Source organism: Lodderomyces elongisporus, chromosome 2 (assembly GCF_030384665.1).
Source record: "Lodderomyces elongisporus chromosome 2, complete sequence".
In the NCBI taxonomy this organism is placed as follows: domain Eukaryota; kingdom Fungi; phylum Ascomycota; class Pichiomycetes; order Serinales; family Debaryomycetaceae; genus Lodderomyces; species Lodderomyces elongisporus.
This window is the reverse complement of record NC_083674.1, coordinates 1515112-1528244: the sequence shown is the minus strand read 5'-3', so window position 1 is coordinate 1528244 and position 13133 is coordinate 1515112. Positions and strand designations below refer to the sequence as shown.

The 13133-nt window shown below is 36.3% G+C and overlaps 4 protein-coding genes across 4 annotated transcripts; 3 read left to right on the top strand and 1 right to left on the bottom strand. All coding sequences in view use genetic code 12, as the record gives it.

Moving 5' to 3' along the window:
* Positions 1-3718: 3718 nt before the first annotated feature.
* DBF2 (serine/threonine-protein kinase dbf2) lies at positions 3719-5716 on the top strand (the record flags this gene model as incomplete). The annotated part of the gene is made up of 1 exon (XM_001527030.2): positions 3719-5716. The coding sequence occupies one exon, from the start codon at positions 3719-3721 to the stop codon at positions 5714-5716; it is 1998 nt and encodes a 665-aa protein (XP_001527080.2).
* A 302-nt stretch (positions 5717-6018) lies between these two features.
* Positions 6019-6723, bottom strand: RRP46 (exosome non-catalytic core subunit rrp46; the record flags this gene model as incomplete). The annotated part of the gene is made up of 1 exon (XM_001527029.1): positions 6019-6723. The coding sequence occupies one exon, from the start codon at positions 6721-6723 to the stop codon at positions 6019-6021; it is 705 nt and encodes a 234-aa protein (XP_001527079.2).
* Positions 6724-7128: 405 nt separating this feature from the next.
* PRP31 (U4/U6-U5 snRNP complex subunit prp31) lies at positions 7129-8889 on the top strand (the record flags this gene model as incomplete). The annotated part of the gene is made up of 1 exon (XM_001527028.2): positions 7129-8889. One exon carries the CDS (start codon positions 7129-7131, stop codon positions 8887-8889), a length of 1761 nt encoding a protein of 586 aa, XP_001527078.2.
* A 278-nt stretch (positions 8890-9167) lies between these two features.
* Positions 9168-12479, top strand: VAS1 (valine--tRNA ligase; the record flags this gene model as incomplete). Its single annotated transcript, XM_001527027.2, has 1 exon — positions 9168-12479. The coding sequence occupies one exon, from the start codon at positions 9168-9170 to the stop codon at positions 12477-12479; it is 3312 nt and encodes a 1103-aa protein (XP_001527077.1).
* Positions 12480-13133: the final 654 nt, after the last annotated feature.

The following is a 13133-nucleotide window of genomic DNA, read 5'->3' as shown; positions in this document are numbered from 1 at the left end:
TTGAATTGGAAAGAAAAATTACAAAACTCGGCTCATCTGTATTTGCATCGGCATAAGAAAATAAAATAAAATAAATAAAATATAAATATAAAATTATTAGCAGAGAGTATATAAAAGTGGGTGATTAATATTACACAAAGTTAAATTCCTATTCAACAATCATAAGACTATTTTGTGTCTTTCCTGCAGCTTTCAATTAGCCAAAATTCATTTCGGACTTTTTTTTATTTTTTCTTTTTCCTTTCTTTCGTTTCTCTTTTCTCTTTGCTGCTTTAAAATATATAAAAATAAAAAATAAAATAAAAATAAAATAAAATTATAAACAAACCCCCCCCACTCACTACTCCCCATGTATTCCTTTTTTCTCTCTCTCTCTCTCTTAGAGTATATCAATAACAGTTTACATCTACATCTACAAATTACTATACTACTGAACAGGACATAAAATAATTGCTATAATACAAGAGTGTTGTTTGGTACTAGTAAGTCACAAAGAGAGAGAGAAAAGCAAGCAGAAGCAAAGAGAAGCAAAGGAAAGAAGAGGGACAGTAGATGGAAAACATGGCTTATATCAGGAGACGAAATACACATCCTCCTTGTACATACATACACACACACGTACACTTATTAATATTCTCTCTTATTGTTCATTCGGTGTTCCAAAACGTTAAGTAAGAACTAACAGTAACAATAGTAGTAACAGTAGTAGTAGTAATAGTAGAGATCATCTGCATGTATATACATTTAATGTAGGCTCCTTTGGCCCACACTTCAAAACTCTTACTCCGAGATGCATATGGTAGCTGCAGAAATATAACTATAAAATAATAATAATATAAAAAATAATAATAATAATAATTATTTAGACAGTGAGACGATTTAGAAGAATTTCAGTTTACTACTACCCCACTCCATGGTTTTGTGGTGTTGTATCCAGCATACACAGTAACAAAAAAAAAAAAAAAGAACAAGAGACAAATTAGATGATTATGGTGAAGAAATGAAAACACTGTGATAAAAAAAGTATTGGCGAATAGATACTTTTTATTTTATTTATTTTTATTTTATTTATTTTTTTATTAGTCTTCTTCTTCTTTGTTCGTATCTACTGGTGGGTTGGCTGAAGGCAAAGTAAGAAGAAAAAAAAAAGGGAAAGAAAAATAGACAATACTTGTCTTTCTAGTGTTGTATTGTTTAGTAGCTTCCCGATACTCGCTTGAATGGAAGTAAAACGCCAACATTTCATGTGTGTGTGTGTGTTGGGGGGGGAGTGGAGTGGAGTGTTTGGTTTAATCACCAAGTTTCCTTTTTCCTTTTTCCTGAGGACAAGTGAGGTGGAGTTAATAATGGTATTTTCTCATACTCCCATTCTCATTCTCATCCTCATTCTCTTTCCTCTCTATGTGTATATATATTGTATGTAGGTGTTTTTTTTACTACAGTTTCCTCTTGCAAACACACACACACACACTCTCTCTCTAATTTTTTTATATTGAACCTTCCAATTTCATATTCTCTTTGTCGGAGTATTATATCCTGCATATAGTTTTCACATAATAACACATAATAACTATGAAGCAAAAAAAAAGAAGGACAATCAGTACTCTTCTTCTTCTTCTTCCAGTAGTAGTAGTAACCTGTCAAGAGAGATCTTTTTTTCTCTCTCTCTCTCTCTCTCTCTCTCTCTCTCTCTCTCTTTCTCTCTCTGTTGGATGTTACGAGAAAATGAAAAGTCAAGGAGTAAGAGATCTTGTACGAGAGTAAATAATAATAATAATAATAATAATATAATAATATAATATAGTATAATATAATAATATAATAATATAATAATATAATAATATAATAATATAATAATATAATAATATAATAATATAATAATATAATAATATAATAATATAATAATATAATATAGTATAAATGTATATAGTGTGATACGAGACTTTGTTGTAGTGCATCACTATAATAGACTACAAGTAACCAGCAACAGCATCATATATTCTGTAAAGCAAGAATAGAAGTATAAACAATTAATTGCAGTTGATTATGAACTAAAGAAGGTAGACTTTACTCTATTCAATAATACTGAACTTGTTCCTCTCGCAAGGCTGTATAGCATACTAGACTGGTAGTAGTAGTGGCATTTATACAAAAATTAAAATACTTGTTAAACAGAGAGTAATAGTTTGTTACCTCCAACCAACATCTTGTCTTTCTTTTCTACGTCTGTGTGTGTGTGTATGTTTGTGTGTATATATGTGTGTATGTGTATGTGTGATCACGGCATTAAATGGATATAAAAATACCTTTATCTAATAACCCACTTCTTATCACCACCCCTCTCACCCTTTCTTCTACACCCTAATCACATACATATAGATACATATAGATACATATAGATACATATACATACATATACTTACCCCACAAAAATAACTGGCGGAGTATTTTTTTTTATTCTTTTTTTTTAATTTCTTTTCTTTTCAAAATTCCGTGATACTCACATCGTATGTTTTCTCTTCTTCTTCTTCTTTTTTTTTTTTATTTCTCTTTCTATATTCCCATTCTTACTATGAGTATCGTGTTATACTCTTAAGAAACAAGAACCACAACAACCACAACAACCAAAAGGACAATTTGGAAAAGTCCGACAAGTATCCTCCTCCATCTACAATATATTTTTTTGTTTTAAACCATTTTTTTTTTTAATGCAAATTCCATCTCTGCCTTAATCCCTATACTGTTTGTTGATGGTTCAATTTCCCACCTTTTTAAAAAAAAACATACACCACCACCATTACCACCACCATTACCACCTCAATCCAAACAATTTTCTTTTAGGATGTAATCATTCAACAACAAGTACTGACAATATATGTTTTGATGTTCATAGCTCATACTAATTGTACCCAAATATATTAACAAACACATTTATAAATATAGTACTAGATATCAATTCTTCATACTCACTTCTTTCTCTGCCAACTTCAACGTTCAAAAGAATTAGGCTAGACTAATACACTACACCAACTCTTCCTCATACTTTTTACACCCTAACCATCTCTTAAGCCTTACACTTTGTATGTCACTCTACTTTTTGGTTTTTTCCTACTCTTTCTTCTTGCTAATTATTTTGCCAATCAACAAAACAAATGAAAAGAATGAATCAATAGAAAAAAATAAAAGCTATGCGCTACCAATCGCCTTACTTGCTGTTGACACACGCTAACAATTTTTATCCATTTTTTATCCATTTTTTTTTTCTTTTTTCTTTTTTTTTTCTTTTGCATCTACCTTGACTCAATATAGAATGAATGTAAACACAAGATTGCGAAATCTCAAGATCCCACTCATTTCATCTCCTTTGATTATATACACCTTTGGTATAAACAAGTTAAATTTTTAATTTTAAAGTTATGGACAATAGTTTGAAATAGAAGAAGAAGAAGAAGAAGGAAAAAAAAACATCAACAACATCTATAACAACAACAACTGCTATTACTCCACCAACAAACTTTACTTTGCTTTGTTGATACTTTAAACCTTACTTTATTAACAAACCTACCCACAAACAATTACACTAACTGCTACTTATATTGCTACTACAACTACTATAGCTAATAACCTACCTATTATCATTCAAAACTTTTTGCTGCCTCCCTTTTAAATTAAAACACACTCCAATATATACCAACCGCTCTAGCCTGCACGATAAAGCATGAATAGCTTTTTCAACAGATCACCAAGACACCAGAATGTCCAGGACATTGGAGACATTTCCCAGTCAATGGAAAACATCTCCATCTCCAGCAACATGATGGACATAGACACCAGCTATAGATCACCAACCAATAAAAATACAAACTTCACTGCAAATGCCAACACCACTGCTATTCACCAACCCATCCTCAACAAGGAAAACATCACTCCTCTAAGCTCACCCACAAAATCAATACTACACACTTCACCAACATCCACCCCATACAACAAATCCAGATTTCACCAAACACAGCCACAACCACAACCACAGCAACAACTACCTTCTACCGCTTCTGCTGCTGCACCACTTACACCAACACGTCTCAACCATAATCAACGCACATTACAAGACAATATCAACCAGTTGCAACCACCACCATCAAGCCAAAGATACAAACTATCAGAACAAGAGTTTAGAAAAAAAGCCAATAACCCCAAAACCAAAAGACTAACCTCGGTTGCCCAACTATACTTTCTCGACTACTACTGCGACATGTTTGACTATGTCATTAGCAGACGCGAACGCACCAAGTTTGTCGAAAACAAATTATTAACCGACCCCAACTTCAACCAAGACTTGCAAAGACAACAATTGGAATGGAAAAACTATATCGGAAGAGAACGCGCACTTTTGCGCAAACGAAGACTAAAACCAAAACACCGCGATTTCGAAATGATCACCCAAGTTGGCCAAGGAGGCTACGGCCAAGTGTTTTTAGCACGCAAAAAGGACACAAGAGAAATTTGTGCCTTGAAAATATTGAACAAAAAACTACTTGTCAAATTAGATGAAACCAGGCACGTGCTCACTGAACGAGACATTTTAACCAATACAAGATCAGAATGGCTAGTCAAACTCTTGTATGCCTTCCAGGACACCGAGAAAGTATTTTTAGCCATGGAATTTGTACCGGGAGGAGACTTTAGAACGTTGCTAAACAATACTTCCTATTTGATCCCACCACATGCAAGATTCTACATTAGTGAAATGTTTGCCGCAGTAAACTCACTTCACGAGTTGGGATTCACGCATCGTGACTTGAAGCCAGAAAACTTTCTCATCGACTCCAAGGGTCACATCAAGTTGACAGATTTTGGATTGGCAGCAGGAACGGTATCTAACGACAGGATAGAATCAATGCGAATCAAATTGAAAAATTTGGAAAACGGCGACGATGGCACTTACCAAGTACCATCACGAGTAATGATGGAGAGACAAAAAATCTTTAAACAAAGTCAAGGACATCACAACTTGGCCAACTCAATTGTTGGATCCCCCGATTACATGGCATTGGAAGTATTGGAAGGGAAAAACTATGATTACACAATTGACTATTGGTCATTGGGATGCATGTTGTTTGAAGCACTCTGTGGATACCCACCCTTTTCTGGATCCAAGCAAGATGAAACTTATCACAATTTAAAACACTGGAAAACAGCATTGGTACGGCCACAAACCAAGGATGGCCGTTTTGTGTTTAGCGACCGAACATGGGCCCTAATCATAAAACTTATTGCATCTCCATCTAACAGATTAAGGACATTTAAACAAGTTCAGCAGATGGCCTACTTTGCCGACGTTAAGGATTGGGATAACTTGAGACAACGCACACCGCCATTCACACCGCAATTGGACAACGAAGAAGATGCAGGATACTTTGACGATTTCGAAGACGAGGAAATGATGGCCAAATACAAAGACGTGTTTGCTAGGCAAGAGCAAAATGAACAGTTACTAGAGAGAAATAATACTCTGGGAGCACCTAAAAAGAGATTTTTGGAAAACAATTTTATCGGATTCACATTTAAACACAAGTCTAATCCAAACAATAAGTTTGCCAATGGAGAAATCAACTTGTTGAATAACCAAAACAACAACGGAGGTAACTATACCAATTCCTTATTTGGAGGAAACTTTAGCTCGACTAGATTAAACCCTTTAGCTACTTTATATTAAAGACTTTTTCATCATACTTTTTGTTTTTCTTTTCTTTTTTTTTAAATTTTTTTTAATTTTTTTTTTTCGTAAATGATCTAACCCTAACGCTTATTCCTCCTGCTCCTCCTCCTGCTCCTCTTCTTTTCTATTTTTCCTTTCTTCCTTCTGCTTTTGAGTTTTATCACTCTTTTATTTTTTTTCAAAAAAAAAAACCTTCAATAGCTCTAAATTCTGTTTTGTTTTAATTTAATGTATCCTCAACTTGGTTTCAATCTTTTGTATACGCATTCAGGTGAATTTCACTTTATACCAATGCCAAATCAGCTTTCTTGTTCAATGGGACCTCTCCATATATAATCACCTTCAACTTTCTTTGTAATAGCTTTCCTTTGCAATTGATGTAAACTTTCCACATCCCCCACGGTCTGGCCCAACATATCAAACAACTGCAGTTCGGTAAAGTCACCTGCACTCTCCAACAATAACAATTTCTCCACCTTGCCATTCTCGATTCCAAAACACACTACATGGAAAGAATCACTTTGCGCAATTTCTTTCCCTGTGGGACTCTTGATTAATTGTTCACCATCTCCTGAACCATCTCCCTTGATACATACGGCAACACTAGCAAAACTCCAGTATAAGGCAACATCGGCATCTACCAATGCAAAGAAACAGCAGTTGATAGCAGCACTCAACTCGTTCGTCAAGTATACTGGATCCTCATCAACCACCAAGAATTGCACAACAATCAGGATCAATTGTCGCGGATACTTGTATCTGATTATAATGTTTTGTAAAAGCGAACGTAATTTATCTTCAATCAACTTTTCCCTTGTGGTAGAAAGACCACGAGCAGGTCGCACGATTATTTCAAGACTCGCTTGTTGTGGAAGTTCTTGACGTGGTTTGGGTTCAATAGGACCGGAAACGGAACAGAGAACTTTTGTGCCGTTATTGGTGTATACAAGTTCTGCCGAGCCGTCTGCGTTCGGTAATATAGATGTATTTACTTCAAATGTCATTTGTAGATATATTGATAAACCGGATTTCTAACTTTAGAAAGGAATGAATTTTTCTTTTTCCGAAGTTGATGTTGTGTGGAATAAAGTATATGTGTTTTGGCTCAGTATTGGCAAAGTGCGATGGGTTCCGTATCGATTAGATGCTTAATCGTTACTTATTTTTTTTTTACTGTTTCTTTTTTTTTTTCGCTTTCTTTTTTTGGTGAGGCCCCGTTGCTCTTCAAGGTTTTTTGTTTTTGTCTTATTCTTCTGCTTCATCTGGTTGTTCTTCATTTGCGCCGCGCGAAATTTACCAAAAACGATTCCAACTGCAAAATGACTGAAATGAGAAGCAAATGAGAAGCATTTAACGAGTGAAGAAGTACGAGGGAATAGATAGCAAAAGTAGCAAGAGCTTTATAGTACATGACTGATTACGAAAAAGAATTATTAGCGGACCTTGAGAGCAGCGACGATGAAGAAACGGTAGGCCCATTTATTGTTGACCAACCGGGTAAGAAAGAACAAGAACAAGAAGAAGAAGAAGAAGAAGAAGAGGAAGAAGAGAAAGTAAAACAAAAGGTGGATGATACTGATCAAATAGGGAATGATCAAAATACTTTTCAGGAAAAGTTGACGAATTTGATCACGTCGTCTTCTACAACAAGTCCCTTTCAAACAATACTACAGCAACCTGACATTGAGTCTGTACAGGACTTTAAAAGTCTATCCAAAATTTACCCGTTGATTGAAGAGTTGAAAAGCAAATTGAATCAGTATTCAAATGACGAAGAAAATGACTTTATGCAATTACTAGCCGAAATTAATAAGGAGGACAACTTCCAGTCTGACGAGTACAAGTTTATTGTCACCATAAATGAATTAACAGAATTCATTAATAACGAGATATTTGCATTTGTGATACTTCTCAAAATGCAGTACAAGTTGGTGTTTCCAGAATTGGAATCGATAATCATCAATAATATTGACTATGTGCAGATTGTGATGATGATAAAACAGGACTTGGCCGGTATACAAAAGTACGAGCAAGATTTGAGAAATCTAGTCACAAATGATAAAGTTTTAGTGGTGATTATGTCTGCTTTACAACAATCCAAGGATCATTTTCAACTATCTGATGCAGATATGCATAAAGTTCTTTTGTGTGGAGAATTGGTGCTTGAGCTAAACAGTTTGCTCGAGCTGCTATCGAATTTCATTTCACACAAACTCGTCAAGTTTGCCCCCAATGTTGCAGCAATAATCGGCCCTATAACCACATCGCAGTTGCTAATTGCTACGGGGTCTCTTCGACAATTGGCTGTGACGCCATCCTGCAACATTGCATCATTGGGAGTACGAGACTTGTCGTCTAATACTAGAGTAGCATCAAGAAACATTCGCCAAACTGGGTATATCTATCATAGTGATATTGTAAAGTACCTTCCACCTGAAATCCAGAGATCGGCAATGAGAATCATTAGCGGAAAGATCATTTTGGCTGCCCGTATAGACTTGTCGAAATCTACTCCTGATGGTAGCTTGGGTTCCAAGTTGAGAAGAGAAATTGAGGAAAAAATCGATAAATTACTAACGCCGCCTGAACAAACTCCCGATAAGGCGTTGCCAGCGCCCATTGAGATCAAGTCTAAAAAGAGAGGTGGTAGGAGGTTGCGAAAGATGAAGGAAAGATTCCAGATGTCTGAGTTGCGGAAGGCACAAAACAAAATGGAGTTTGGGAAACAAGAAGAAACAGTTACAGATGATTATGGTGAAGAAATAGGTCTTGGTATGAGCAGATCTGGTGGTGGATTGGGTATGGGAAGAATAGGGCAAATACAAGTCAATAAAAATACAGATGCCAGGATGTCGAAAGCTATGGTGGAACGATTACAAAAACAAAAACAGAAACAACAAGAACAAGATGCTAGGAAAAGTATTATGGATGAGGATTTTGATAGCATAATTTTAGGTCGTGCTGATAGAGAAGAACAAGAAGAAGAACAAGAAGAAGCCCATGAATCAAGCAACGGAAAGTTTACTGCTGCAACAGTTTCACCAACTGCATCAGGCACCAAAAAAGAGAGTAGATGGTTCACTGGATCATTGAAGCGCAAGAACGAGGATAATCATGTTGTTGGTAATGAGTCACTCGATGGAAACAATAAGCGCCATAAACTAATTTAATTAGCCAAATAGATACATAAAGCAAATAGAGTTATCTACTAGTGGTAAATGAGTCAGCTTTGACTGATTAGGAGCGAGGACCACAATAAACTATAGCAACGAGAGGTACCACATGGTAGCGAACAAATAGTTCACACACAAAAAAACAGAGAAGTTATATCTGGTTTCTAAAATTTTTCAAAATAGAAGCCGCTCTATTGTAGATATTTTTCGTTTGATTTTTTTTTTTTTTTCTTTTCTTTTCTTTTCCAAAAAGAAAGAGGCATTACAATCAGTGTATGCTATTGAGCAAGTTACTTTTCTCTACAAACTTAGGTATAAGAAGAGGAGTTGTACCATTAGCAAAGAATTATTTGTACCCATCACTTGTTTTAAATTTGAGGAGAAACATGAGTGACGTGACAAAACCAGATGAGACTGCGCAAGTAGCTCCAGCAGCCCCAACAGATGCTTCTGCCACTAATACACAAGATGGAGAAGCCCCAAGACCCAAGACTGCTAAAGAGTTGGAAAAAGAAAGGAAAAAAGCTGAAAAGTTAGCCAAATTCAATGCCAAAAAGGCTAAACAAGCTGATTCTGCAAAGGCAAAAGCAGATGAACCAAAAAAGCCAAAGAAGGAAAAGAAGAAGGCAGATGCCACACCAGCTCCTGAGTATATTGACAAGACTGTGCCGGGAGAAAAGAAGGTTTTAGCATCACTAGAGGATCCAGCATTCAAGGCTTATAACCCCAAAAATGTTGAGAGCTCGTGGTATTCATGGTGGGATAAATCTGGTTTCTTTGAACCTGAATTGACAGAGGATGGAAAAATCAAGTCTGAAGGTGTTTTTTCCATTCCTTGTCCTCCACCAAATGTCACTGGTGCATTACACATTGGACATGCTTTGACTGTTTCCATTCAAGATACCTTGATTAGGTGGAATAGAATGCAAGGTAAGACTACTTTGTTCATCCCAGGTTTTGACCATGCTGGTATTGCCACGCAGTCCGTTGTTGAAAAGCAAATCTGGGCTAAGGAACAAAAAACAAGACACGATTATGGCCGTGAAAAATTTGTTGAAAAAGTTTGGGAATGGAAAGAAGAATATCACAGCAGAATCAAGAATCAATTTAAGAAGTTGGGTGCTTCTTACGATTGGAGCAGAGAAAGATTTACTTTGAACCCTGATTTATCAGCTGCCGTTACTGAGGCATTTGTCAGAATGCACGAGGACGGAACTATTTACAGATCTTTGAGATTGGTTAACTGGTCAGTAAAGTTAAACACTGCTATTTCCAATTTAGAAGTTGATAACAAAAATATCACTGGAAGAACCTTGTTGGCTGTGCCTGGTTATGACCAAAAAATTGAGTTTGGTACCTTGACTTCGTTTTCATACCAAGTTGATGGTTCAGACGAGAAATTGACCGTAGCAACTACGAGACCTGAGACCATTTTTGGTGATACAGGTGTTGCCGTTCATCCTAAGGATCCTAGATACAAGCATTTGCATGGAAAATACGTTTTGCACCCATTCTTAGACAGAAAATTGCCAATTGTTACTGATGAAGAAGCAGTTGATATGGAATTTGGTACTGGTGCTGTCAAGATCACTCCTGCTCATGACCAAAACGATTACAATGTAGGTAAAAAGAACAACCTTGAGTTTATTAACATTTACACCGATGATGGTTTATTAAATGAAAACTGTGGACCAGAATGGCAAGGTATGAAGAGATTTGATGCCAGAGCTAAGGCTATTGAACAACTCAAGGCGAAGGGACTTTTTGTTGATCAGAAGGACCATGAGATGGTGATTCCAATTTGCTCGAGATCCGGAGATGTTATTGAACCATTATTGAAGCCACAATGGTATGTTAACCAACAACAAATGGCCAAGGATGCTATTGCCGCAGTGAAGAATGGTGAAATCAAGATTACCCCAAAATCATCTGAGCAAGAGTACTTTTACTGGTTGGAAAACATCCAGGATTGGTGTATTTCACGTCAGTTGTGGTGGGGTCACAGATGTCCAGTATACTTTGTAAATATCGAAGGTGAAGAACACGACAGATTGGACAACAAATACTGGATTTCCGGTAGATCCGAGGAAGAAGCATTGCAAAAAGCCAATGAGAAATTTGCCGGTAAAAAATTCACTTTGGAACAAGATGAAGATGTGTTGGATACTTGGTTCTCTTCTGGATTATGGCCTATTTCCACTTTAGGCTGGCCAAACAAGACCAAAGATTTGGAATTGTTTAGCCCCATGTCGATGTTGGAGACTGGATGGGATATTTTATTCTTTTGGGTCACTAGAATGGTTTTGATGTCTTTGAAGTTGACTGGTAAAGTCCCATTTAAGGAAGTCTTTTGTCACTCTTTGGTTAGAGATGCCCAAGGTCGTAAAATGTCCAAATCATTGGGTAATGTTATTGACCCATTGGATGTTGTTAATGGTATTTCCTTGCAAGGATTACATGACAAATTGTTGACCGGTAACTTGGACCCAAGGGAATTGAAGAAGGCCACCGAAGGTCAAAAGATCTCATACCCTAATGGTATTCCAGAATGTGGTACCGATGCATTGAGATTTGCATTGTGTGCTTATTCCACTGGTGGTAGAGATATCAATTTGGATATCTTGAGAGTTGAAGGATACCGTAAATTCTGTAACAAGATTTATCAAGCCACCAAGTTTGTCTTGGGAAGATTGGGCGACGATTATGTGCCACCGAAATCTGCATCCTTAACTGGAAAGGAAACTTTGGTTGAAAAATGGATTTTGGATAGGTTGTCTACTGCCGCAAAGAATACCAACGAGGCTTTGGAAGCACGTAATATGGGTGACTCAACAAATCACATTTACAACTTTTGGTACGACTTGTGTGATGTGTACATTGAAAACTCCAAGTCTTTGATTCAAGATGGAACACCGGAGCAAAAGAAGTCTGCACAAGACACATTATACACTAGTATCGACGGTGCTTTGAGGTTGATCCACCCATATATGCCCTTCATTACTGAAGAAATGTGGCAAAGATTACCAAGACGTGAAGGTGATGATACCACAACGATCTCAAAAGCTAGATACCCACAACATAATGAGGAATTTGACAACCCTGAAGCCGTACAAGCTTATGAGTTGGTTCTTGAAATCACTAAAGGAGCCAGATCCTTGTTGTCGCAATACAACATTCTCAAGAATGGCCAAGTATTTGTCGAATCTAACAATGAAGGTATCTACAAGATTGCTGCAGAACAGCAAGATTCTATTGTTTCTTTGATCAAGGGTGTTGAGAAGATCTCAGTTGTCAAAACAAGTGATGAAGTTCCTTCGGGATGTGCATTACAAGCTATTGGACCAGACTGTACTGTCCACGTCTTGGTGAAGGGTCAAATTGATTTAGATGCAGAGATTGCCAAGGTTGATAAGAAATTAAACGTTGCCAAGGACAATAAGAAAAAATTCGATGATGCAATCAGTAAATTCACCGAAAAGACCAATCCTAGTGCAATCGAAAGTGCCAAACAAAGATTAGAGAAGGTTGTTGCTGAAATCGAAGGTTACGAGCAAACCATTGCCATTTTGGAGAAGTTAAAACTTTAGAGAGATTTATCTAATTGCTTATATAAACTTGTATCTTGTTAGTTTCCTATATTTTTTTTTTTTATTTTCTGTAAGTTTGCTAATACAGTAACATAGTAGAAGGATATGTTGTGTAGTCTTTTAAAGCTCTTTTTGGGTTGAGCTAAGAAGGCCAAGTAGCTGGAGAAGTAATACTTGCAAGTTTGGTCTTTGCTTGCCTAATTTTGCACGTGATTGAAGATAAAATAGAACGGACAATTGGGTCCAAGATAATAATTATGCAAAAGTAAGTGGAAGTAGAGGAGCAAGAGCAGGAGGAGCAGGAGGAGCAGGAGGAGGAAAGGCATCATAAAGGAGTATGAACTATGTCAGATAAAATAAAAAAAGCGTTGAATGTAGAACTAAAGAATAATTACTGCACACTTTTAAGCTCAATTAATTTAATATAATTATTTTGACAAAATCTTTCATGCTTAAGCCCCACGGGATAATATTCCAAAAAGAAAAAAAAAAAAATATGAAATGCATAAACCTGTGTTTTCTCAAGATATTCCTTTTTGATGAATCAACCTAAGATAAAGAAAATCACATTCACACATACACAAATAAGTAAATGAATCTATGATAAAGAAGTCAATTGAACTGGACTGAAATGAAAGAAAAAAAAAAGGTTTT